General features: G+C 41.6%; 1 protein-coding gene across 1 annotated transcript in view; it reads right to left on the bottom strand.

Moving 5' to 3' along the window:
• Positions 1-2993: 2993 nt before the first annotated feature.
• avl9 (AVL9 homolog (S. cerevisiase)) overlaps positions 2994-27014 on the bottom strand; it is a 27234-nt gene continuing 3213 nt past the window's right edge. Inside the window, exons 2-16 of the mRNA XM_017414149.3 lie at positions 19118-19238; positions 17194-17279; positions 15633-15704; positions 15418-15507; positions 15274-15340; positions 14781-14821; positions 14627-14665; positions 14473-14542; positions 13753-14219; positions 12642-12776; positions 12345-12564; positions 12022-12139; positions 10829-10882; positions 5468-5556; positions 2994-5368 (exon numbers count right to left, since the gene is read on the bottom strand). Of these exons, the coding sequence (XP_017269638.1) occupies positions 5235-5368; positions 5468-5556; positions 10829-10882; positions 12022-12139; positions 12345-12564; positions 12642-12776; positions 13753-14219; positions 14473-14542; positions 14627-14665; positions 14781-14821; positions 15274-15340; positions 15418-15507; positions 15633-15704; positions 17194-17279; positions 19118-19238 (1803 nt within the window). The 3' untranslated portion in view covers positions 2994-5234. The remainder of the gene's footprint in view (positions 5369-5467; positions 5557-10828; positions 10883-12021; positions 12140-12344; positions 12565-12641; positions 12777-13752; positions 14220-14472; positions 14543-14626; positions 14666-14780; positions 14822-15273; positions 15341-15417; positions 15508-15632; positions 15705-17193; positions 17280-19117; positions 19239-27014) is intronic.

Below are 27014 nucleotides of genomic sequence, written 5' to 3'. Positions count from 1 at the left end.
AAAACCAACAGGTGCAGTAAAAATGGGTTAAAAACTAAATAAAACGGAAAAAATGGAACATAAAGGATCCGATGGAACTCAGACTAAACTCGACTTAAAAGTCAATATAAAAAATTGAATTTTCAGGCAGGATTTAAAAGACTGGAGTACGAACGTCATGGGGCCCCTTGTTCCAGAGTCGGGGGGCCGATCCCCTCTGAGCTTTAATTTAGCCCTCAGCTGCACTAAGAGCTTCTGGCTGGAAGATCTCAGTGCTCCGTTAGGCTTAGAAAAGTCAAGAAGTTCAGTTGAATGCAGTGGTGCCGACACATGGAAAATGTTTAAAAAGGGAGTAAAAGAATCTTAAAGTGGATATGAAAACAAACGGGCAGCCGATGTAAATCTGCTGAAACTGGGGGGATGTGGTCCTGCCTTCTGGTACGTGTTAAAAGACGAGCAGCGGCGTTCAGGACTAACTGCAGGCGATGGACAGACGTTTGGGAAAGACAGACATATAGAGAACTGCAGCCGTCCGGTCTCGAGGCGGCGAAGGCATGGACAAGAGTTTTGAGGTGTTTTGGAGGAAAGTTAGATCTTGCTTTGGTAATTTGACGTAACTGATAAAAAGTGGTTTTGACAACTGTGGATACTTGGTTCTCAAATAATAAAAAGGTCTAAAAAGATCTCTGACAGTGGAGGAACAACGAGGAGTCAGAGAGCCGAGGATATCAGCGAACTCACTGAGGAGGAGGAGGATCTCCAAGTACGATCATTTCAGTCTTGTTTTCATTCGGGGTCAAACCGTCCTGTAGACAGTTAAACAGAGACATCCGGTTTAAAAGGGAAATAAAATTGGATGTCCTCAAATGTTCCACTTTCTGAACCTTGAACCCACAGGAAGCGTATATAAAGAAAAAAAGAACAGGACCCAAAATAGGACCCTTGAGGTACACCACAACAAATAGGTGCCGAGGAAGAAGAGTATTCCCCATGAAGACGGAAACAAAATCTAAGCCACGATGTGACCAACGACAGGTTCAGGTCTTGATAAAAAGAATTCTGTGATCGACTGTTTCACCTCATCTACAACGTACACGCAGATCATAAATATTTTATTTTTTTAAGATTTGGTTTAACCTAAAAGTTGACTTTTATTGTGAGACGAGAGCAAGAGTTTCTAAGTTGCCACAACTTTGAGGGAAATTAGATTTTTATTCAGCAAAACAACAACAAAACAAAAAAGCACCAAACTCCCATCTGTTTTTGTTTGTCTGCTTACAAAATTACTCAAAAAGTTAGGAACAGATTTTCAGGAATGTCAAACTTCACAGCAGGACACCTCATGAGTCAAGGGGTGATCACTGTTGATTTCCAGGTTAAAATCACAGATTACTTTGTGCTCTAACTATTCAATCACGTAACGAAGAATTAAACTGCACAGCTGGACACCTCTTTGGTCAGAGGGTGATCACCATTGATTTCAAGGTTCATGGGGTCAAAGGTCAACCTCACAGTTGACCTCGTGCTCTAATTGTGCAGCTGTGTCATGTAGGAATGTCAAACTGCACAGCCGGACGCCTCATGGGTCAAAGATGATGCCTGTTGATTTCAAGGTCAAAGGTCAAGGTCACATGTAACCCCTCTGTTAAAAACTCGTCTCTGCTCCTACATGTGACCCTTCTGTTTCCTCAACCAAGGAGGTTCTGTTTTCAGTTGTGTATCTGTCTGTCAGCAAAGATCAGGTAAAAATTAATGAACAGATTTGGAGGAAATCTTCAGGAAATGTTAGGGTTGTCCCAAAAAACAACGGATTAAAATATGGCGCTCATCCAGATTGTAATCCGGATGGCGCTGTTTTTTAATCACGCTGTGGCCTTGGTGGGAGGTTTGAGCTCTCCGAGTGCTTCTAGTTTTGCTTTTTATTATTACTAAATAGGCGGAAGGTAATAGTTGCAGTTTATTTAAAGAAAGTGGTGAAAATTGTCGTCAGATTCAAACGCTTTCAGCAGGATACAGATCACTCCTCTGTACTCTTTTATTTAGTAAATATCAAGCAAAACTTGTTTATTTTTTAACTTCGTTGTCAACTCGGACAATAAAATAAGCTTCCTTCATAACTAACAGACTATTTGGAACACGTCAGCTTCTGATTTTTAACACATCTTTCCCTTCCGGACATTCTCCGGTTAGGATCTCCGGTCAAGCACACACACTCCGACACGCTCCTGGAAATCCCCGAGGATGAGGTCGGTCCTGCTGAAGGAACCATGGAGCTTCACACGCCACTTAAAACATTTTCATAAACAGCTCAGACAGACTGACAGTTATCTGACTCCAGTTTTGGACCAATCCTTTCGAAGGGCATTTACTCCGTATTCGATAAATATTTGGTCTCGCTACCGTTAAGGGGACATCTTCATCCAGGCCTGTCTGTCAATGACGACGTCCTGAATTAATTCTGACTGATGATTATTTTTTAGGTTGAAAAATTGACAAACCGTCCTAATGCTGGTAGTTGGAAATTCTAAAAATATTCAGCTTTTGTTTTCTTTTTTCCGCCGTATAACCCGAGCTTTCGGTTAAAGATGTGCCCTTTATGATGAGACTTTTAATACACATTATTTTTTTCTGTACAGATCCTTAAATGTCTAAAACGCTAAAAAAAAATAATAAGAAAATTCTGTATTTCTTTGCTGTGGCCACTTCTTAACTCGTCTGTGCTGACGTCAAAGTTAAACTTTATTTACTTTCAGCTTGTGTTTAATTTGTTGGTTTAAAGCTTTAAGAAATTTAAGTTTTTGCTGCATTTGGAGAACTTTGTTTTGGACATAGCGTTCACACAGGTTGTCATGAAGTCCGTTTGCCTCAGGCTGAACAACCGCTGCGCTCGGGATTACCTGTCTTTTTAATTTTTAATTAAAAAAAAAAAAAAATTAAAAATCAGTCCGAACGTGAATGTTTTTCACTTTGTTCGGCTGACACATTTAAAAGCAGACACACAAGATAACCGCCGCTCCTAAAAAATAAAAGTGCAGTTTTTATTTTTTTTTTTATTTCTTTAAATACAGCAACATGGTTCATCACTTCATTCTCCAGCACGTTCAAAGCATCTCTCAGGAAAAATATTCGGTGAAACTCAGCTCACTTTACATTCAGAATATTTAAATACAAAATGAAAATAGATCTTCGGGATCATAGAAAAAAAAATACACCAAAATAATAGCATACGGTTTTTTTTTCTTTTACCAAACTTAATCCAGGAAGTGATCAAAGGAGGTGTGAAAACGCGACGACAACAGAAACCACGCGGACGCTTAAAAGCTGGGGAGCGGCGCGCTTGCCGGGTTCGAATTCAATCTCACACCGCTGAGCGGCATGATGGGAAACAATCCCGTAAGCGTCTCGAAAATACAGGTTTACAAGGTAAAGGTTCACAAAGAGACAAGAAAATGGCTGCCTTGTGCAAATAAACACAGTGGTCCACTTCTTCCAGTGTTGTCATGAGAAAGAGCACAGATTCTTTTACGTTACACAACAAATAAATACGTTATCTGTAACGAGACTATTTTTTGTGTTACTAAATATACTTCTTCAAATATATATATATTTATTTATGTGTATACTGACAAAGTACAAAAAGGCGCAGGGGAGGGTTACTAACGCCCCACAAATCCACAGTTTTCCAGAGATTCCTTCACAACTAAAGGAGGCGTTTTCGATCGAAATGAAGCATTTTGGTTCTGTAGCAACACTGTGGTTGTTTTAGCAAGAATAATACATTTTTCCTGCAGTGGAGGTGTTTTTATTTGCAGTGAATCAAACATAATTCTGTTTATTCCTTTCCTAAATTGTCTCTTGTAAGCTTATCTCAAAGTAAGTATAAAATGTGACCAATATTTTAAAGAAAAACAGAAAAAAAGGTAACAATTTACAGTAAAAAGCAAATGTTTAAGCTGTAAAATGTTGTTTCGGTCTACTTTAGGCCCAGATATTTTTTAAAACAATTTTTTTTTTCTCTGCTTATAAAGTAATTTCTATCAACAAAATTTTAATAAAATGCTAAAACATCTAAAACACACTTAGGTGGGGATAACGTCCATATTATTGATATATCAAAAAACAGATAAAGAATATTCTTAGTTTGGTTTAAGATTCTCCCAAAACTCGTTTACTTTGATATCATTTACAATTTCCTCTCATTTAATAACCATTTCTGACATTTTTTCTGCATTAAAAACGAAGTTTAAACTGTATAATTTTACTTTTTCCTTCAGAAAGATATATCTTCAGTGCTACTTTACTTTAATTAGCTATAGAATTTAGCATTTTAGCTAGCAAAGATAATGCTAACAAAACTTACTAGCTAATGTAGCTTAGCAGTACAAAGACTCTTGTTTTTGTAAAATTATTGTCGTCATTGAGTACATTTTTTAATTACAACCACACCAGAAATGATATTTGGTTAGCGTTTGCTAAATATATGTTATTTATTGTTTACTGCTCATTTCTCCAAAGTAGATAAAATAACGGGGAGATGTTAGCTAGCTAATTTTGTTAGCATTTTCTAGTTAGCAGGGGAAAATTGCTACTGTTACAAGACCAAAAAAAGAGCTTTTATTTTGTATATTTAGCAGTTTATTTTTAAGTGTTTGCAAACAACCACATTGACCATTGTAACTTTTCTTTAGTAAAACTAAAGGAATAAATAAATTTATTGCTAATGATAAGCTTTAGCTATCCTTAAGCCAACCAGTGTTTTAAATTTTACTTCACTAAAACAACCACAATGTTGTTAGAGGCACTGAGCTTGAATGAATTTAAAATCCTAATTAGATAAAACCTTTTAAGGTGCCGTGGCTCATGCTATTAGGTCAAATCTGCAGAGATTTGATTAAAAACTGAATAAGAGAGGCAACACAGCAAACCCAAATACAGCAACTTTTGTGTCTCAGAGGAAAGAAATCAGCGATACAAACTGCAGCAGTGAGAAAACGGTAGGTCAGATTTTGATCAACATTAGTGGCAGTTTCCACCTCACAGTGATTATGGACGGTACAGTTAATTTGTTGCCGTTGTCTTTGTAGTGGCATCGACGACGCTGGAAAGAGTCCAGATTCTCCAGGTTAGAGATGGTCACGTTTTATGGTTTCCCTTTAAATTTGAGGATTTTTTTTTCTACCCACATCTGTGACGACTGACCCTAAAGGCTGTACGATCGGAGGACGGGGACGCCGAGGAGTTTTGGACCCCGACTGTTATTGTTTCACCTCAGCGGCGGTGGCAGGTTCAGGACAGGAGGACGGGGCTACTGGCGCCGGCTGGGCAAGCGTCGAGAACCAGGAGGACATGGCGGACTTGGCACTCGTCAATGCTCCGCCCACTGACTGACCTGAGTATGGAAAATTATTGTAATGGTTTCAATTTTTTATTTATTTTTATTTTTTTAGAAAATCTGTCCATCGGACCTCTCATTTGGAGGCTTCCTTACCGACGATCTTTCCTGTCTGGACCATACTGCGACTGGTTGTCATCATGGCGTTTCCGATCTTTTTCCCTCGCTCACTATTCTGCACCGAGCTGCAGAAAATAAAAAAAAAAAAAACAGAACATCAGAATCAGAAACAACATTCGGATTTTACCAAAAAAAAAAAAAAACGCTGTCCCTAAACGCTGTGAAAACCTGCTGGAAAGGGTTATGTGACAGAGGAGGCCGCGCAAAAAGTCGCAGTGGCGATCCGAAACAAGCCGGCGGCGCTTCGCGACGAATAGACTGCTAAAGCCAGCAGCTGCCGCCGCCACCGCCGCAGCCTGGCTTCATCAGAACAGGAAGCTGGTGAGAATCCAACACGCAACCTTTCATGTGGATCCCAGCTGACCTGACATTCAGCAGGAATCTCACTCCGGCTTCATCTTTGTGGCAGCAGCTGCGGAAAGCGAACCCCCGTCACTCACAACCCTAAGATGCATGTGTCAAACTTGAGGCCCGCGGGCCGGATTCGGCCATTGGTAACATTTTATCTGCCCCACCCCAAAAACGACATTTAAATTTTATTAGATCAGTTTAGGACAGATCAAGTATCCATTGCTTCTCATTTTGCTTAAAAAACTGAGCCTATTTAGAGAAGTCTTCTTGTGAATTTACTTTAAAGCCAAAAATATAGACTTTGAATTTCTCACTGACCCTTATTTTGACGTGGAAAGGACAAGAGAGGACATCAAATGGGACCAATCAAACTGTTGTAAATAATAAACCTGCAGCCAAGAAACGATATTGAGTGTCTGACTTGAGCCTAATGGAATTTACAGTAACAGAGTCTGCTTTAACGTACGTCTGTTTCTGTGTTTTCTTCTTGTTAGAAGCTGTTTGATCGGATTTTTGTTTATGGCTTTTAAGCTGTTTTAATGGAGAACGATTTATAAGAAAGCGAACGCTAATCTCTTTAGGTTCGATCTATTTTTCTTCTCTTGCCAGTCCACCGCAGTAACGAGGGTCGGAGCGGTGCTTCTCTTTGAAGTGGTCCAAACCCGAGTTCTGATAGTAATTCCCACATTGGAGTTCATGAATCCAAATCTGAGGAAGGTTTTTATCTTTTGGGAAGCCAAAAAATGAAACTCCAGTGGTATTTTCTGGCTGGTTCGAACAATTAATTGTATATATATATTATACACACACACACACATATATACATATATATGTATGTATGTATATATATATATATATATATATATATATATATATATATATATATATAATGATTTTCTTTCAACTGATGTTGGCTTCAAAACACTTTTCACTTGGCTAGGCCCAAGTGTTTAATTTGGGCTCCCTTGTGTTACTGAGTTTGACCCCCCGTCTCTAATGAGTCATTTTAACTTAAAATAAACTACTTCACTCTAACTTTCACCACGTGTTAGAAGTTAAAACATCACCATGTATTTTTTTAGCTATGTTTCGGCTCTTTGAACCCAGCTAACAAAAATTTTAAAATAACCTTTTTTTATTTCTAAAATAAACCTTTAAGACGGTGGACGATATTGTTTTCGCCCGGGTCTGTGTGTTCATCTCTCTGTTACCAAAGCATCTCATGAACCACTGAACAAATCCGAGTAAAACTTAAGTAATCAGTGGATGTACAGTTTAAACTGAGCTTCTTAGACCAATTTGTTACCCAGGATTTGTTACCCAATTTAGGTTTTTCATTGATTATATGAGGTCAAATAAATTAAAATTAACAGTTACTTTCAGATAAATTAGAATCAAACTAGCATTAAAGTTGGCTGAACTTGTAAATATAATACATATGTTGAGGTGAAATGAAGATAAAACCATGAAACTAAAATGTACCATTATCAGACACTGCTATGTTGGTTTCTAAAGGAACTAAAAGGAGTAGCAGCCTCACGTCCAGCTGCTGACCCAAATAAACATGGCCGTTATGTAGCGTTATGAGATATTCTGACAATAAAGAGGCATCCTCTAACAGTGGACGATGGCCTGCAGCAGTGTGGCTCGTCACATGACTTGGTTTCCCTGAAAACATCTTTGCCACCAGCTGCTTTTTGTCCAATCGAGGACGACGAGGGAACACGAAAAAAGGTCAGACTTGTTTTGGGACCCCGGAGCGTTCTTTTATCCGCGCACATCACTGCATAACCGCGGGAAAGTCAAGCCTAGTTTTCCTGTTTTTTTGTTTGTTTTTGTTTTACCCCCCCTTTCGGCGACGGGCTGAGCGGAGCGGACGGATTCGGCTTTGCCGCTTTTGCTTTCCCACCCGGCATCCCGAAGAGCGGCACCCATCGCACTGGTCACCCTCTGCCCCACTAACCCCAGCCGGTGTCAGGTTTCAGGAAAATAACTCCCATGTTTACTGATGCAGAAGACAAAATGTCCGAAGACTGATGGAGATAAATAAATCAAAAGTCGCAACTGAATGTTTCAGACTGAAAGCCCACAGGGAGTATTCAGTGGTGTGATTATCTGTGGTTTCATTTGACTCGCTTTTCTCTCTAATTATTATCTGTTATTTAGAAATGTACAATAGAAATGATTTAACATGTCTGTTTATTTTACTATTAATGTCTTTAACTAAAAAAGGCACGTTGACATCATTTTAGCAGAATAAGAGTAAAATCAAGTCCACATTTCAACCTTTAGATCCATTTTTGACCCATTTTAGCAGGTTCTGAACCTCTTGGAAGCAACATTTGGTGATTTCATGCATTCATATTCAGAACTGCGTTCATGTTGATGAGTTTGCATTGTTTTTATGAGTGGATGAAGAGTTCCAACTTTAGGAATGAATCCCACGAAAGCATTCTCAGAGTCATGGGTAAATGATTTCATCCAAGTTCCCAGAGCTGAAAACAGACCCACTTCTGAGTACTTTACTAAGGAACCTAAAAAGTGACCTTAAGTGAAACATTTCCAACTGGTTCTTCAACAAACCGTGGGTCTCTTTTACTGCTGCTACTGTCGCTACACAAACCCTCTCTGACGTCTCCTGACAGATATAAGTTCTTCTGCTTATTTGGATTGTTACTAGACTGTGATGTCTCCACTCAGTCATGGCGTCCCTCAAGGCTTTGTTCTCGGTCCTGTTTTTTTTGCATATACATGGTTCTCTGCATAACCTCTCTGTTAACCCTGCTTAACTAATTAAATTACACTGAAAGCTGCGTGAAACTAAACTTTCCCAAACTTAATGAAAATTAGACCGAGGCCAGAGCCGAGGTAAAGGCTTTGCCACGCCCATAATTAGATTTCTTTCTTTTATAACTCAATCTGTACAATCAGACGAGCCATTTCTGTACATTTTCTTACAAAAAATAATTTCTTCAAAGTTGCAAAACATGCAGTGCAGCTTGAAATAAAAACACCACAACTCATTAAGGGTTGTATAAATACTTTTAAGTGCCTACCTCCACCTCTCCAGGTTCTCTTCCACCTGTTATGTGGGCCTAAAAGCTCCTTTTAACAGAAGAAATAAATTCAGTGAAACGTGTTCCTTTCCCAATAAGTGAGCCCCATTTTAAAGAAATGCTGCTGGATGTTCGGGCGGACTTTAACATTTCCACGTGGAGCAGCAGGATGCGCTAAAAGCGACACGTAATTCCCAGAGTTAATAGAGAGCAGCAGGAAGTGGACGCTAATGAGAGCACACGGCTCGTTTTAGCCCCGAAGGACGCTCAGGTTTCACTCTGCTGTTGTTTCCTGTTTGAATCCACATAAGATCATGAAGGAGCCGTTTGCTAAATTACGTTTTGATTATTAAACTCAACGAAAAAGCAGGAGACAAATAGGTAAAATACTGATAAATTTCTGTTGCTCATTCATAATTCTCCATATTTACCCATTTAAAAATATCAAGTTTTCCTATTTTAACTTTTTTTGTTCTTTTCCTTCTTTGTTTCCATTACTTCATTTGATATATTTTTTATTATACAAGTGAAAATATTTAATTCCAATAAAACTAATTCAGTGGCTCCACAAATGGAATAATTTCCACAACTATCCTCGTGTTTGTTTTGCAGACGAACCGTTTTCCCGAACCTTTGTGACAAATTTCCCCGCCCGCCCTGACACCGAACACCTGAAGGTAAAGCGAGAGCTTCGAGCGTCTCGGCCAACCAGATCTGCCCCGTGTTGCTACCGCCAAGTTAGGTTAGGGGGGGGAGAGACGGCCCGCTCGGTTATCGGAGGTGGAGGTGGCGGGGGGCATCTATCTGCAGCCGTAACGCTAGAAGCGGCGCTCCAGCTGTGGATGGAGTCGTCTTTCATCCGCGCTTCCTGGAACGAAAGCGGAGCCGAGGCCCGAAGGAGTCTCCGGCTCTGTTCTTGCGAATGATCCCCGCTCATTATTAATGACTCGGGCTGTTATGAGACCCCCCCCCCACCACACACACACACACACACACACACACATACACACCCCAGCCCTCCCTCCCTGCGACTGCGCAGCTGCTACATCAATCCTGAAGCCACCGGCTGCCCGCTGCTCCCGGCACTCGTGAAACCTTCCCAGCCGGGCGTTGGGGCGCGCCGAGGCCCCCCGCAACCTCCGGAAACCCAATCAGCTCGCGGTCTAAAAAAGAGACGCCGCTGGATCGTCGGCTTTTTGGAAGTGAACGACGCGTCGCCGAGTGCCAGAAACAAGGCTGGGATCCTCACACATACCAGTGTAGTTTATGTAACGAAATTTAGACTTTTAAGGAAGGCAAATCGGATTTTGAGTCATTTCGGGGTAAAGATGTCAATCAAACATTAACAGCTGCAACTACAGCTACCTCAGAGTTACAGGTTTGTTACGCTCACAGGTTTAAAGGCACAAATATTAAAACTAAAACTTACTAAAGTCCCATAAAACTAATTTTGATCTGATCAGCTCATGTGTAGACAAATGTTTTTGGTAAATTTACATTTAATTTAATGTTATTATTGTAAAGGTTTTAATTATTTGACTTCATATAGAACATTTAAGTCATTTCCCATAATTAACATTTCTTACTGTTGATTAAAAATGTTTCAGTCTTTTAAATTGTCTGTAATGTCATCGTTACCTTATGAATTCATTACTACAGCACTCTTTTATCTATGACCTCACTGCTAATTAGTTTGTTTAACAAACTAAATCAAATAATAGTGATAATTATCTACAGCTTTGCGGTAAATTAAGGGTTGATTCCTATCCTCCAGAGGGCAGCAACCTCCATGTTCTGATTCGAAGACAAGCAGCACCACTGATGGATCAAGGCTCGCTTGTAATTTAGATTTTAAACGCTGCTGTTTTGTTTTTGTGTCCAAAAACTGCACAGCAGCCGGCGAAAGCAAAAGAACAAAACGGATACTTACTGCGAGAGCCGTAGTTTGACGTCGGCCACGCTGTACTGGCCTTGGAACGGGTGGCTGCAGAGAGAAGAAAACACCAAGATGAGGCCAACATTCCCACTGATTTTTATTTTTTTCTTCTCCTACAAAAATCAATTTAGGCCAAACCTGGGCCAGTTTAAATGCAAACAAGCTTCTTGAACCTCAACGCTGCTCGCACCTCGACCCTCCCTGCTCTGCTCTGCACTGATTGGATAAAACTTTGCTTCTGGTTCGCCTTATTGGTTGAAAGCAGCGACAGTTAACGGGACCTTCTTATTTTTACGGATGACAGAAATCCATCCGGGCTGCGTTCCAAATAACGAAAAGGAAATCTGCCGTGGAGATGGAGAACTTCATTTCTTAAAAACTATTTTTGGACAATCAACGACAGGTAGACGGCGAAAATGCGGCTGACTGTAGGTTTTATGTGGCGATTTTTGCTGGCTGCCAGCTGCTTCTGAACCCCCTGGATGAAGTGTAAAAACTTGAACAGCTGGGGAAATTGAAAGTTTGAGCTGCTTTAGATGCCAGAGGTTTGCATTAAAGGCTCCATCATACTCCGTAAGACGCAGAGAAGTTGGGTCGTGGTCACACACCATGAGACACTCGGATCAGAACTCCCAGCAAGCTCCTCCCACCTCCTTTGGCGTTAAAACAGATTTCAGAGACAGTCATGGCCACGAAGAGCCGCCTGTGTCTCTCTGCGGTCTTTTTAAGCTCAGAGGTTTCTCAGTTGCAAAGACAGCTGGATTTTCGAACAGCCTCCAGCTGCTTGCAGCAGAAGCAAAATGGCTCCATTAAAGCTCACCGGCTTTTCTGTATGAACAACTTCTGACCAATCACACAGCACTTGGCCCACACCCCCGTGAGAAACAGTTCGGCCAGGCTTTGTGTCGTGAAGCGGCGGATGAAGCCGAGAAGAAAATGATGCAATTATCGTCACGCGACGTCAACAGCTTTAGACGAACTCTGCTCTAAATGTTTGCGCATTTCTCCCCTGATTCTTCCAACTCAGATCGTTCTGACTTACGTCTACTGCAGGTAAGACACCGACTGCTCCACACAACCCCCACTTTGACAAAAAGAAAATCTCTTCAAAGAGCAAAGAGCTTATTAGGTTAACCAAGCTGAAAAAAAAAAAAGATTTCTTGTTATCGTGCCTCTCGCCCACTCACCCTGGAGTGATGGCGGTCATGGCAGGGTGCTTGTTGCTCAGCCACACCCGGTAGTTGTGAGTGATCTTCCACGCAGCGATGAAAGGAGCGCCGTAATCAGCCAGCAGCCTCTCGTTGTCTGGGAAAAGACGACACGAGAAGAAGGAAGGAGAGGAGTCGGCGGGGAGGGACTTTTCAGCTGGAGCCGAGCAACTAAACACTCAAAATTAGACAAAGTTTATGTCGGTCGTGGTTATAAACATTAGCTAGTTTGTCCGGGCCATTTACCACGACAGTAACAGCGTCTTTGGTTTGCCTCGTTCTCGTCCCCACAGACTTCCTACCTTCCTGTAATGCGGATGAGAGCAAGGAGTGCAGGTAGAGGGTGAACTGAGCTCTGATCCACTCGTCCCCTCCCTCCCAGCCCGTCCCGTCCAGGAACACGTCGTCCCGGTTTTCCGTCACGTGCTTCACCAGGTAATCCGCGAAACGCAGGTCGGCTGTCGTCAGGCTCAGGATCTTTCGGAGCTCGGGGTCCTGGATCTGAACCCGACCTTCTTCCACCTGCAGCAGATATATATACACAATTTAAAAGAATCAACACTCTTTCTCCCCTTTAGAGTGAAAGAGACAGGACATACTTCAATGATGGCATCACTGAGGTGCCTCTGCTGACGGAAGAGGATGTTGGTCGCCCCGGCAACGAAGCCTCGCACCGTCACGTCCGATAGGAGGTGATGCTGCTGCAGAGCCATGTAAGGCAGGCACAGGTAACCCTGGCAACAAGACAAAAGTCGCTGCCTTTAGACGAGCTGGACGGGCGCTTCCCTCTAATCTCACCTGAGATCCGATCTGAGCGCTAAAACGCGACACGTTCAGCGAAGCTGAGCTGACATCCTGCGGGAAGCTAAAACACACGCCGATTTTCCAAGAGAACGGAGGAGACGAGATCCTATTGGTCGGTTAGCGCCGATTCTTTACGAACCGGGGGGTCTGTCAAAGTCTGGGAGGAGATGTCGGATTTTGCAGCAGAAGAAAAACAAACAAATGTGGGCAGAGGTGCCTAGATTAGTGTCAGATTTAAACTCTGGCTGAACCTTCACGATTAATGTTGTTAGTAGTTGTAGCTCGTCTGTGTTGCAGATACGAAGCTCCTTCGCCTACAAGCTCAGATGTGTTGCGAGCACGAACAGAAAGCAAACTGAAATCGGCACAAACACAAGCAATATTCCACAAAGAAAACGTCTGTAATGGAAATTTAGTGACAATGAAGCATTTTAAATGTGTTGATTCTGGCATCTCCAAATGCCAGAAATTGTGTCAAACACATTTTCTCCGTGCTTTCCATTTGTGTTCGTAACAACGAGGACAAATAAAGTTGGGGGGGGAAAAAAAAAAATCCTAACAACAGCGCCACCTGCAGGAGGCTTCTCTCTGAGGCGCTTTTTTTCTGATACCGGAATCTGACGCCATTTTTCCTCATGTCTGACGCCGTCCTAAAATGTACACCCTACATTACCCTGCTGCGGAGATAGAGCTGGGATGTTGACCTTTGATCCCACGACCATGAAATTTGGAGCACCGTCTGATCTGTGAGCTTGACCTTTGACCGGATCACCACCAAAATTTAATCTCTTCCTCCTTTTAGGTGAGACCAAATCTTTGAAAAGGATAAAAATGTTTGTATTTGATCTGTTTCCAGTGAGGTAATATAGAAACAGGACCCTCCTTGTTGGAGGTCATCAGTTGTACCTTAGTGAAGATGGCGAGCGGCAGGCCATACTGATCCTCCTCCAGACCCGACACCAGCCCCTGGGTGACCCCTCCCTGCCCGCTGACCGCCTGCGGCTGCACGGTGATCGGCGTTTCCGGCTTGGGCTCGAACGCCTCCGGCAGTTCGGCACCCGTCTCGGCTGCGTCCTTCGGGCCTCCTTCCTCCAACACGCTGGGGTCCAGGGTCTCCCAGTCGCTCTCGGAGGACTCCGGAGAGGGCCGCGAGGGGGCTTTCAGGCGGTTGCCGTCGCCCTCCGTGCCATTCCCAGAGGACGGGGACGCCGTCTCCTCCCCCTCTGGCTCGGAGCTGACGTTGGCGAGGTCGGTGACGGACACGGAGACGAACTCCTCGGCTCCTGAAACGCTCTCCTGCAGACTCACATCCTCCGACACGCTGCTCTTAGGTCGGTAGTGGGACGAGTCCACCAGGCCATGTTCAATCATCCCTGCAGATATCACCACGGCTTGTTTGTTTTTTATAGTTCTGCTCGCATTATTTGACCCCTAACAGTTCTCACCCTGCTGCTGAAACATTTATTTCTGCCTAATGAAGCTAAACAGCAAATAAAAAATATAAAAATATGGACTATGACTATTTTTGATTTGCCTTTTGCTGCAATTTCACAAGAAAATACATAAAAAACGACTAAATTATTATTTTTTGTCATTTTTTTCTAATACTAAACCAGCCTTACTGACCTGGGAACAGTGACAGAACCGTAACCAGAGCTCCCACTAGTCTGTTGACAGGAGACACATAGAATAAAACCTGCAAACGAATAATTGTAGAGAAAGTCGTGAATATTACAACAACGAGAGAGACAAAATGTCGTGTTTCAGTTGGAAATCTAACCTTCTTCTCCAGCAGAATGAGCTTGAAGAGGATGAGTACCTGCAGTAACGATAAAACAAATCAGGCTCGGCACTAAACTTTAGAAAGAATCTGGATATTTTTTGTTACTGCTCATAAAAATCTTCTGTCTTTGTTGTTTTGTTTTTTTTTTCACCTTGTGCCGAAAGTGCAGGATCAGATCTCTTGGTGATAAACCTGAAACGGGGAAAAAAAGTGAAGAAATGAAGAATATTCTCTGAAAAAACATCGTTCATCAACATGACTCTCTTACAGGCTAAAAAAAAAAGAAAAATACACAAAAACCTTTCAAATAAAGGTCCATTTTAGAAAATTAAACAAACCAAAGGGTATAACGGTACACGTAAATCATGATGGAACTTATCACAAAAGTCATATTGTAATGTTTTATTCCTCCAATTTGAACTATTTGTGTGAAAAAAACTTAAAAACTAAAAGAACAAAAAGCCACTTGATGTGTTTAACCCTCTGATAAGTGTTCTGTGGGGAAACCATCTTACATAACTGTAAATAAAAAATAAAAAAAATATTTGTTTCTATTTTTGTCCACCTCTTTTCGCCTGTACGCGGTCCGATGTTAATGGGTGTACTGTTATACCCTTATTACACACACTGAATGTTTCATCTACCTAGATAAACCTGTGAGCCGTCCAGAGCCGACCCCCCGAGGGAGCTGTTCATGTGCTCGTACAGCTCCTGTGGAAGAAAAACAAACGGGAGGTGACCAGGAAGTGACGCCGGGGAGCGGAGCGCTGTCAGTTTTCAGTCCTCACCTTCAGGATGGAGATCTGCGAGAAGTCCTTCTCCTCGAAGTAGGCGTGCGTGATGAGCTGCAGCTTCGCTTGTAGCAAACCGTAGAGAGGCTGGGGGGAAAACAAACACAGCGAGTCAGCAAAATCCTTGTGGAGGACCAGTTCTCCCAATCGGGTCGGTGGATCACTTTGTTTCCTGAATACAAACAGCTGGTAACGCGTCAGAGCCCACTCACCACTCGACTGAGGACACAGACGCTCTTCTGAACCGTCTCCCTGGTGACGTCGGCCTGTCGGACCTTCAGAGCCTGAGAGGACGTTTTAAAAGGACAGCGGACATTTAGGTCATTAGGCTGTTTTAGAGCGAGAATCTAGAGAATTTAGAGTTAGAGGACAGACAAGGTTTTCATAAAGGGGGTCACCTGTGACCTTGACCTTTGACCCCGTGACCCTGAACTCAATAAGGAGCCTCCGTTTTAAAGTAGATCTAAGCAAACACAGACAGTGGTGTAAAAATCCGTGTATGGTTTGTTCTTTGGTTTTTTTCTTTTCAAAATAAAATTGCAAAAGCAAAACAAGCATGTGTTTTTTTGTTTTTTCATTTTTAAAACGAAATTAGAAAAAACGGCAATTGCAAAAATAAAAAAGGGGTACGTTTTTTTTTTTTTTTTTTTTTTAACTGCAATGGTTAAACCAAAGACGAGCTTTTATTTTGTTATTAATTCAACGGGACCTTATGGCGGAACCGGAAATGAAGACCTGAACTCCCGACACATAACTTTTCAGTTACCAGTAGGTGGCGGTAATGTCCTGATTTAATGACTTACTTGGAATATTAAAGAAATCTTGTTGACGGTAAGATCATCAGCTCTCAGTGAAATGTGTCGATTCTCTTTAAATAAGACAAATAGATCCATTTTTAAACTGGTAGATTTTGAAGTGCTAACTGAAAAAGTTTTTCTTCTTCTTGTGGATTTTAATGGCGGTTGGCGAGAAACTGAAGGTGTACATTACCGCCACCTACTGGTAACTGAAAACGTTATGTGTCGGGAGTTCAGGTCTTTATTTCCAGTTCCACCATAAGTTCCTGTTGAATTAACAACAAAATAAAAGCTCGTCTTTGGTTTAACCATTGCAGTTAAAAAAAACCAAAACATACCCTTTTTATTTTTGCAATTGCTGTTCTTTCTAATTTCGTTTTAAAAACGAAAAAAAAAAAAAAAACCATGCTTGTTTTGCTTTTGCAAATTTTATTTTGAAACGAAAAACCCAAAGAACGAACCATACACGGATTTGTAAAGGTCCACAGGATATTATTTGTGTGAACTGCTGGGAAGTGTCGAAGATTTGAGTTTGTTTTAGCGACAGGAGCGACCCACTCTGGTTTCAGTCCTGTCAGAACCAAACTGAGGTCGTTCAAAGAGCTGTCTACGCCAGGTAAGATATTTATGTTCACAATGGCTGGAATACGCCTCACAATGGGGGGAAACATGGCTAATGCACAGCCTGGCACTCATTATACTGAACAGATGTATTTATTTTGTTTATTAACTACTTTTATCTCGTAGCACAGAAGTAACGGCGGTAGGTTTGTGCACGCCGCTCGCTGGCCTCAGGTGTGCGCACTGATTTGAATGTTGTGCTTTAAAAAGAAAATGATGCGGTTTCTCAAAGCGTCCTAACAGCGTGCGGTTTGTGATGTGGATTACTGTAAACTAAAACCAGCCCCGATAAGAAACAGCATGTTAGTTACAGACATTAAATTCAAATACACCAGGAAAGGAGAACCAAACCGACCTTTGCTTCTATTTGGCGATAGCAGGAAACTCCGTAAACGCACTTCACGTCCCCGCTGAGAGGCGGCAGGTGGAAATAAACTGTGTCTGGAAAACGAGGACAAGATCAGTAAGATTCATGGGTTTTTGTTTTTTTTTCTTTTTGGTATTTTTTCAGGCATCTGCAGCCTTCAGGATGTTTGTGACAGAAGCAAACAAATACATAAAGACATGCAGAGACAAAGAATGCTTTTATTTTAGGTTCATCCTCCAGAGGTTCTGAATTTAAAGACAAAAAAAGTAAAAAGTGCTCAGAAAGAGCAGAAGGAAAAAATTCTGTCTTATAGCGTTATATAAAAATCATCACATATTTTTAAAAAATTCTAATCACAGTATAGTTTTGAATAAATCTAAAAAAACTAAAAAATAAAAGCACGCAAGTAATAAATTTAGAAACAAAAAAAAGTTTAAAAACTTGAGGCAGAAGCTCAAATTGGCAAATAGAGAAAAAGCTCACCTGATGGGCTTTAAGCCACATTATCTTGGATCATTTTAGATCATTTAAGCTTTTTTTAAGAACAAAATCAGACTTTTCATAACCCAAATAATAAAGAGGATAAATGTGTTTAAGTTTAAAAGGCATGTCAGATTAATTACAGCACATTTAAAAATACTTGTAACGTCTCAAAAAAGCTAGTCTGATATTTTAGATACAGTAAAACTCAAAATTCACAATTTTACTTTTGCTCATTTTAAGAGCATAATTCCTGTAAATTTAGCTAAATAACAAGTTGAGTCGAAATTTTAGGAGCTTAATAGTTTTGAAAATACAAACAAGTGAAAATGTAGCAATCCGAATCCTTTTTTAATTTCATAAGAAGCGATTCAGACGAAAAAACATGTTCGAAAAATGTCAATCTGAGGAGGAAACTTTGAGCGTTTTGTTTCTCAGAGAGGATTTTCTCTCCGTGGGATGACGAGTCTCAAAAGTCTAAAACCTAAAACTTCAACCAGAACCACATGAATGATATGAACAGAATGGCTGCAGGGTTGCAGAAAAATGGTGGAGAATCACAGAAAAAAATCAAGGATTTTGACATGAAACCACTGACTGCATTCGGACCAGGTAAAGCTGAGGGAAAAGTGGCGATGATGTCTTGAAAAGCCGTTTTTTTTATTTTATTCTACCGCCTTCGGCCAAAACAGAAATCTCAGGTTTCCGTGGGCTGAGGCTCACGGAAACCGGACGAGAACTTCCTGTCACCCAGAATGAAGCCGTCCGACCTGCCGAAGAAGAGACGGAAGGATTAACGTGCCAAAAATCGGCAGAAAATGATTCGATTCGATCGAGGAAAAAAACGGCAGCCGGAGAGCAAAAACAGAGCTCAACAGCTGGTTCAATGTTTGCTAAAATCAAATTAAAGACAATGGACTTTGCCCTAAATCGATCAAGGAAACAGATGGTGATTTAGGGCTTATTTGGAAAAAAAAAAAAAAGGAAAGCGCAACATTTTGTTTTGAAGAAAAGATTTTTGATACTAAAACCCCAAAAGCTCTGAATAATTCAGCGTCTCTTTCAGCAGCGGCGACTGTATTCCTCTGTAACCAAAATCCATCATACCACCGAGGCTGTTAGTTTAATGAGCTGCTGAACGAAGAGAAGCCCTTAAATCGATTTTCTTCTTCTTTGAAATCAGCCAACGCACGGTTTGTAGCGCTGATGACTCAAAAAGGAGCAAATCTTTCAAGTTTTTCCTACAAAAATGTAACTATAAACACAAACTCCGTTGCATCCGAGCTCATTTTTTTAATTTAGTTTGATAAGCAGAGGTAAAACCACAACACGGTCATGTGACTTCAGCCACGGTCCATGAGATTTACAGGACTGAACAGAAACGGGAATGCGATCGGATATCAGTTTTTAGTGTTGCGCAGCTGAGACGTACCCTCCTGGTAGTTGTGTGCGCCGTCGGGAAGAGCCAGGAACGGCAGGTACTTCCACTCCTCAGGCAGCAGGTTGCTGTCGTGGCCCTCGTCTGGCATCAGAGGGGGGTACGAGAACTCGACCTGAGGACGGGACACGGCAGATTTCATTCATTCAGCTCCCCAAGATAAGTTTCTTTAAGGTAACGTCCTCCGAGATGAGCTTCGGCTGACACGGAGGTGGGAGTGTGATGAAAGGGGTCTCCGTAAACAATTAAAAAAAAGCAACAAAGGGCAACTCAAATGTGGAATGGGTTTTCATTAATCATTTACCCAGCAGGGCAGAAGACAAGCGCGAGTGTAGCAGTCAGGAAAATCACTGAACATTTGTTTGAAACCCAAGAATCCCAGACTAAAACTAACGAGGATTTACACGTCTGCTTGCTCCCTAAACCGTAAAAATTAACTCAATTTCCCATCATCCAAAGTGTTTTTATTATAACGAAGTAAAACATGACGATCAGTAAGAGTTCTGTCAGGATGGCAGGGTGAATGGTTGTTTGTTGGGTAAAACAGTTCCACGCAGGCAGATATTTAGACCCCTTCACGCTGGATTAGGACCCCACTAAAGTCTTCAGGACCTCTGTGACCAATTAGAACATAGCTGGACTGGGACTAATTTGGAAAACCTCCCTTGGCGGTCACAACACGACGCTGCTATGCTCTTAGTGATCGTCAAATAGGTTTTCCTGAGGATTCCTGAGGCTCTACTGGCCTTCCACGGACTTGGCCCGACTCGAGTCGACTCTTTCCATCGCGTGGTCCCACCCTCTTCCAGCTCGCTTCTAAGAACCTCCTCAGCCGGGGTTTCCGAGTGTCGAGCTGAAGGTTCGACGTCAGCGGACTGCAGGTCAATGATCGGCCAGAGAGCGGCGTCAATCACGAGAGCGTCTCCTTCACAAGAAAGCCGCCATTTTTAAAACCTAACGACTGCAGCGTTTGTTCTGTATCCATTAAAAAGGCAACACTTAAACCAGGGGTGGCCAATCCTGGTCCTGGAGGGCCACCATCCTGCATGTTTTACTTGTTTCTCTGCTCCGACACAGCTGATTTGAATCAAAGGGTGATTAACAGGCTTCTGCAGAACATGAAGAGGTAATTTAACCATCGGATCAGCTGTGTTGGAGCAGAGAAACAAGGAAAACATGCAGGATGGTGGCCCTCGAGGACCAGGATTGGCCACCCCTGACTTAAACCAACACTGTGGTTCTGGGAGGAGCTGCAGACGTTTCCGAGCATGCTGGCTGATGAGGCTCAGAGGAAGCTGGATAAAACAGACTCGATTTACGTGCTCCGACCGGCGGGGGGGAGGTGACCTCAGGAGTGATGGGAGCATCAGGAGAAGAAGAGAGGCAGGTGGTGTTGCTGCAGTTGGTCAGGTCTAGGTTCAGCCACAGTCTGTGCTCAAAGAATGAGGTCAGCTGACTACCTGAATATACTGAATGATCAGGTTATTCCATCAATGGATTTCTTCTGACGGCACGGGCATATTCCAAGATGATGATGCCAAGATCTTGGTGAAAAATTACTGCAACACTGGATGGAAATAAATCTTGTGACATTGCAGAAGCTTATCAAAACAATGCCACAGCGAATGTGTGCTGTAATCAAAGCTAAAGGCGGTCCAATGAAATATTAGAGTGTGTAACCTTTTTTTTTGGCCAGGCAGTGTATATACCTACACATATACATACACGCATATTTGAACATATAGAACCCCTTGTACAATAAATTTATATCAGTAAATACATCTACTTTGACTGAACGCACACAAAATAACAAATCTGTAAAATAAGTACACATCCAATGTGCACTCACCTATGTATATATACCCATATACATGCCATAAATCCTATTTAACATGTCTGAAAAGGGGTAGGAAGAAGTAAAACTTACTAAATCCCACCCCCTTTTATTATATTTTCAATCATTCAATATTTCACAGATTAAACTGGAAGGTGAGACGCGTTTTTACGTTTAAAAGCACCGAATACGGCAGCTGAGAACGGCTCCAGCCACAAATAAAATGTTTGGACTTAAAACAGTAGAGGTAGTTACTAGAAATACTGCGTGTCCACAAACCGGGAGGAGGAAGGATATTCCAGCATGGTAAGTATTTAAAACTAGGGGAAAAAAAAAAAAGACAGAAAGGAAACCGGTGACCTCAGGAAGTATGTCGCCTGACTTGAATCTATCACGACAACTACAGGAGGCTTTTGAGAGGGGAAAAAGAAAAGTAATGAAAGTTTTATCAGCAAAAATCTGACTGAGGGGTTTCATCATGAGAACATAAACCTCATGAAGGAAGTTTGACTTAACAGGCTTTAAGTTCCACTTCAGAATGACTCATCATATTAGGAGACTAGACTATTACTGCTCATCACTCTGTACAAAGTTTTTTAAGGCAGGGAAGAAAAATCCTCAATCTTTTCCCTGTTGCAGGGCAGGTCTGGCTTGAAAGACCGGCCCCCAAAATCGTTTTGTTTCCAGAGAACCCTGCATGGAGGAAACGATCAGATCGCAGTCGAGTGAAACGAGCGTTTCCGACTGAAACCTGCCAGCCCTGAACGCAGCACGCCCACGAAAAAACACAAATGAGTCACTCTGAGAGGACGGAGCCTGGACGAACTCCTTCGGGGCGAGGTGGTTCGCTGCAGGGCTAACGCTCGACCCCGAGTTCACTTTTAAACACGTTGCAGAGCAATAAACGAGGGTTAAACTTGTATTACGGTTTTAAAGAGGAGTTTCTTCAAGGAACAATGCAGTGGCGTTAGCTTTGATTTGTTTTTTTTTTGCTGATTTAACTTCCTTGTATTTGAACCCGAGCCATCTGGTAACCTGTGTAATATGACCCACTTAAAAAAATCAACTTCTTCTAAATGATGATTATTTTTAGACAATTTGAAAGCTCAGACATTGCTCATCTAGTTTCTGTTAAACCTCTCTCAATATAATTTACTCGTTGTTTGGGATTTCCCCGAGATTTGAGACTAATTACATTTAAAAAAATGTACTTCTTTCACAAGTATTACAGTGCCGAGGGCATGAACGATCCTTATTTTACACGTCAATCATGATGAAATCAGAAAGAAGACGTGCATGAGCCTGTACACTACTATCTTGAACCATAAAATGATGTAGAAACATCATTTAATTACTAATTAAAAAGGTCAATGAAAAATCAGAAACCAAACATTCCTTTTTTTTTTTAAACTGAGCTTTTATTTTGAAGGCAAGTAGGTGTTTACGTCAGCAGCCCTCTGTGTGCGCGCTGCAGCTCCAACACTCTCTCCTCTGGTAAGTGGAGTTTATGAGAGATTTTAGACTTTCTTGTCTGTCAGCACAGAGTAAAAAACGAACAAAAAACTGATCTAGAATGCTAAACTAAATACGGACTTCTAACTACCACCCCAATTCCAAAGAAGTTGGGACGCTGTTTAAAACACAAATAAAAATAGAATATCATGGTTTGCAAATCCTTTTTAAACTACCGTTTTTTCCCACTATAGGGCGCACTGGATTATAAGACGCACTGTCAATGAATGGTCCATTTTCAAATTTTTGTCATATATAAAGCACACCGGACTATAAGTCAAATCGTCGTGCAAACCCCAATTTTTGTAACTTTGCGCTTGCCGTGCTCCATTCAAATTGGATGATTTCGGTGCTCTAGCGGAGCTGGTTCACCTGGGTCAGCATTTATATGATCCCTCTATGAGAGATCACAAAGATAATCGAACGGTTCAAAACTCATGGAAGAATACTGCACCGACGTAAGCGTCAAGTATAAACGCCTCCACCGCTCGCGCAGATCCGCGCACTACATTAGAAAGGGCGACTATAACTGAGCTCTAATGCTGCAAGCGGTTCGGCTTTGTAGTTTACCAAAGTCGTACTAAAACATCACGACTTCTTACATATATAAGGTGCTCCGGATTATAAGGCGCGCTGTCATTTTTTGAGAAAATTGAAGGCTTTTAAGTGCTCCTTATAGACCAGAAAATATGGTATATTCAATTGAATACACTTGAAAGACAAGATATTTAATGTTCAAATGGATAAACTTTATTGTTTTTTGCAAATATTCACTCATTTTGAATTTGATGACTGCAACTTGTTCCAGTAAAGCTGGGACAGGGGCGTGTCTACCCCTGTGTTACATCACCGTTCCTTTTAACAGTTACTCAAGAAGCGTTTGGGAACTGAGGACACTAATTGTTGAAGCTTTGTTGGTGGAATTCTTTCCCATTTTTGCTTGATATACAACTTCAGTTGCTCAACAGTCCGGGGTCTCTGTTGTCGTATTTTGGGCTTCCTAATGAGCCACATATTTTCAATGGGAGGCAGGTCTGGACTGCAGGCAGGCCAGTCTAGCACCCACACTCTTTTACTGCGAAGCCACGCTGTTGGAACACGTGCAGAGTGTGGCTCGGCATTGTCCTGCTGAAACAAGCAGGGACGTCCCTGAAAAAGACGTCGCTTGGATGGCAGCAAATGTTGCTCCGAAACCTGCATGTACCTTTCAGCATTAATGGGGCCTTCACAGATGTTCAAGTTCCCCATGTTATGGGCACTAATACACCCCCATACCATCAGAGATGCTGGCTTTTGAACTTTACGCTGATAAGGACACAATGTCCATGATTTCTGAAAACAATGTTGTTCCACTTTGTGTCAGTCCATCTCAGATGAGCTCGAGCCCAGAGAAGCCGGCAGCGTTTCTGGGAGTTGTTGATATTTGGCTTTCTCTTTGCATTGTAGAGTTTGACCTTGCACTTGTAGATGTAGCAACAAACTGTGTTCACTGACGATGGTTTTCTGAAGTGATCCTGAGCCCATGTGGTAATATCCGTTACTGAATGATGTTGGTTTTTAATGCAGCGCTGCCTGAGAGGTCAAAGGTCACGGGCATTCAGTGTTGGTTTTCAGCCTTGTCCCTTTCTTGCAAAGATTTGTCCAGATTCTCTGAATCTTTTGATGATATTATGGACTGTAGATGAAATCCCTAAATTCCTTGCAACTGTACATTTAGAAGCGTTGTTCTTAAACTGTTGGACTATTTGCTCACACAGTTGTTCACAAAGTGGTGAACCTCGCCTCATCCCTGCTTGTGAACAACTGAGCCTCTCTGGGATGCTCCATTTAAACTCAATCATGACGCTCACCTGTTTCCAATGAACCTGTTCACCTGGGGAACGATCCAAACAGCTGTTTTTGAGCATTCCTCAACTTTCCCAGTCATTTTTTTGCCCCTGTCCCAGCTGTTTTGGAATATGTTGCAGGCATCAAATTCAAAATGAGAGAATATTTGCAAAAAAAAACAATAAAGTTTATCCATTTGAACATTAAATATCTTGTCTTTGTAGTGTATTTCATTGAATAAAGGTTGAAAAGGATTTTCAAATCATCGTATTTTGTTTTTATTTATGTATTACACAACGTCCCAACTTCACTGGAACCATTAACTCATATTAACAGACAGGCAGCGAGCTTAGCTTGTGGAAAGCAGAACTTTGTTTTTAAGGGTTGTATATTAAGTTGGTATCATCAGACTAAACAGAGAAACACACCAAAGGTTAATTGGAGGACTCTGCTGCGTTAAACTGGATTTATGCTCCAAAGTAGTGCTGGGCGATATGGAAAAAATCCTATATCACGATATGGATAATTTTATATCACGATAACGATATATATCACGATATACCCCAATTACGTACGTTGTCAGTTATTCTCTGAAAAATATGAAAAAAAAATTCTAATTTCTTACTTTTTTCAAGCTTTATTTCGAAGTGACATTTAACTGAAAGCGGATCACAAATGAGATCTGCTGTGTTTTAGTGCAGCAATATATATGTACCTGTTAGGACGTAACAGTATCAAATGACAACAGACTCTATTATCTTCGGCCGGCTATAGTTTCACTTTTCGCAACTTTCCCCGACTCTTTTACAACTTGTTTGACCTTGCACTTTTTGGATTGTTAAATATTCTTTTTCGTGGTTCTTCTTTAAGTGATAGAAGAGGTTTGTTGTGTTGGCGTCAGATGAGAAAACAGTCTAATAGCAGAGTTAGCATTAGCATTAGNTAAAGCAGCGTCATGTCGCAAAACGGAGGTTCTTCGCAAAATAGTTATTTTTTCTTATTATTTATCACTTATATAAACTGAATGTATGCAAAGTGAAACACTAATACATTCGCTGTAGCCTACGTTATGAAATATTTACATGAATCATTGATACAATTATGATAGAAACGATAGAGACGATAGAAGAAAATATATCACGATAAACACTTTTCTATCGTCCCCACGATATGTATCGTTATATCGCCCAGCACTACTCCAAAGAAGTGAAGAAATCTGCTCCCTAGGACGCAAATGCGAGACTAAAACGACGCCATTTTGAGCTCCAAGAACCCATTTCCTACACAGGTTCTGAGCTGTTGGGAGCTAACGTTAGCCGTGGGATCGCTAATCTCTTGACGGCTCCTCCTCCATCAACTGGAAAAGCTTCCATTTCTGTGATTGTTTTTTTTTCTTGGAGTATAAAACGTCCTCGCGTGAAAGAGCGCCTCTCTGCTACGTCAGAGAGTGGATTTATTAACTGCTTGCGGGAATACAAACCCAGCTTTAATGTGCCCTAAGAAGAAGAAGAGAGGGAAACTTTCCACATGTGAGAAGGCGAACAAACCCAGCAAATATTAAATATTATTAATTAATGACTGAATGGACATCTGCAACGGATTAACTCTGGGAGGTAACTCGATTCAACATGGCTGCTGCAGCTAATGATCCTGAGCAAACACACCCCTTTCGATCTGACCAACACTGAGCTGAGATTTGGCGTGGTAGTAGCTGAGAGTCGTCCCCATGACGCACTCTGAGCACCAACGATCTTTGCTGGAGACAGAACGTCTGTTCCACGCTGACACCATTTCACCCGGAGCTGAACCGAATGTCCCGTCGGCACAGACAGGAGGAGAAGGAGGAGGAAGAGGAGGGCTGCTGATCTGAACATGAACCCAGAGGTCTCGTGCTCAGCAGGAGATCACTGAGTCCTATCAGATAACCACCCCCCAAACAGAAGCTGCAGGGCCTTTATATGAGCTGAAGACAGGCAGCTGCGCTTAATTCAGGCTCCGCTCTCGTCTTAAAAAGAAATAAAGAAAAAAAAAAAAAGAGCTGAATGACAGTCGAGACTTGCTGAAGAACGATTCGTTAAAGTTAAAACGAGCAGGACAGAAGCTAAAAATCAGCAAGACCAGAACTTAAAGCTAAAACTAGCAGAACTGTTGTAAAAGCTAAAATGAGCCGAACGGTAGCTCTAATTTAAAAAAAAAAAAAAAAAACAGTCGCTAAAACCTAATATTAACAAAACTGTAGCTAAAAGCAAACATGAGCCAAACTGTTCCAAAGACCAAAATGATCAAAACAGCGGCTAAAAGCTAATGTGAACGAACCGTCGCTAAAATAGCAAAATTGTAGCTAAAAGCTAAAATTAGCAAAACAGTAGATAAAAAGCAAAAATGAGCCAAACTGTTCCAAAAACTAAAATTAGCAAAACAGTGGCTAAAAGCTAATGTGAATGAACCATTGCTAAAATCCTAAAATAGCAAAATTGTAGCTAAAATGGGCAAAAACAGTAACTGAAAGCCATCTATCTATCCATCCATCCATCCATCTTCTTCCGCTTATCCGAGCTTCTCACCCTATCTCTAAGGGAGAGCCCAGACACCCTGTGGAGGAAACTCATTTCAGCCGCTTGTATTCGCGATCTCGTTCTTTCGGTCATTACCCAAAGCTCGTGACCATAGATGAGGGTAGGAACGTAGATCGACCGGTAAATCGAGAGCTTCGCTTTT

This window comes from Kryptolebias marmoratus, linkage group LG21, assembly GCF_001649575.2.
Source record: "Kryptolebias marmoratus isolate JLee-2015 linkage group LG21, ASM164957v2, whole genome shotgun sequence".
In the NCBI taxonomy this organism is placed as follows: domain Eukaryota; kingdom Metazoa; phylum Chordata; class Actinopteri; order Cyprinodontiformes; family Rivulidae; genus Kryptolebias; species Kryptolebias marmoratus.
Note: the sequence above shows the minus strand (reverse complement) of the source record. Positions and strands in the feature narration are given on the sequence as shown.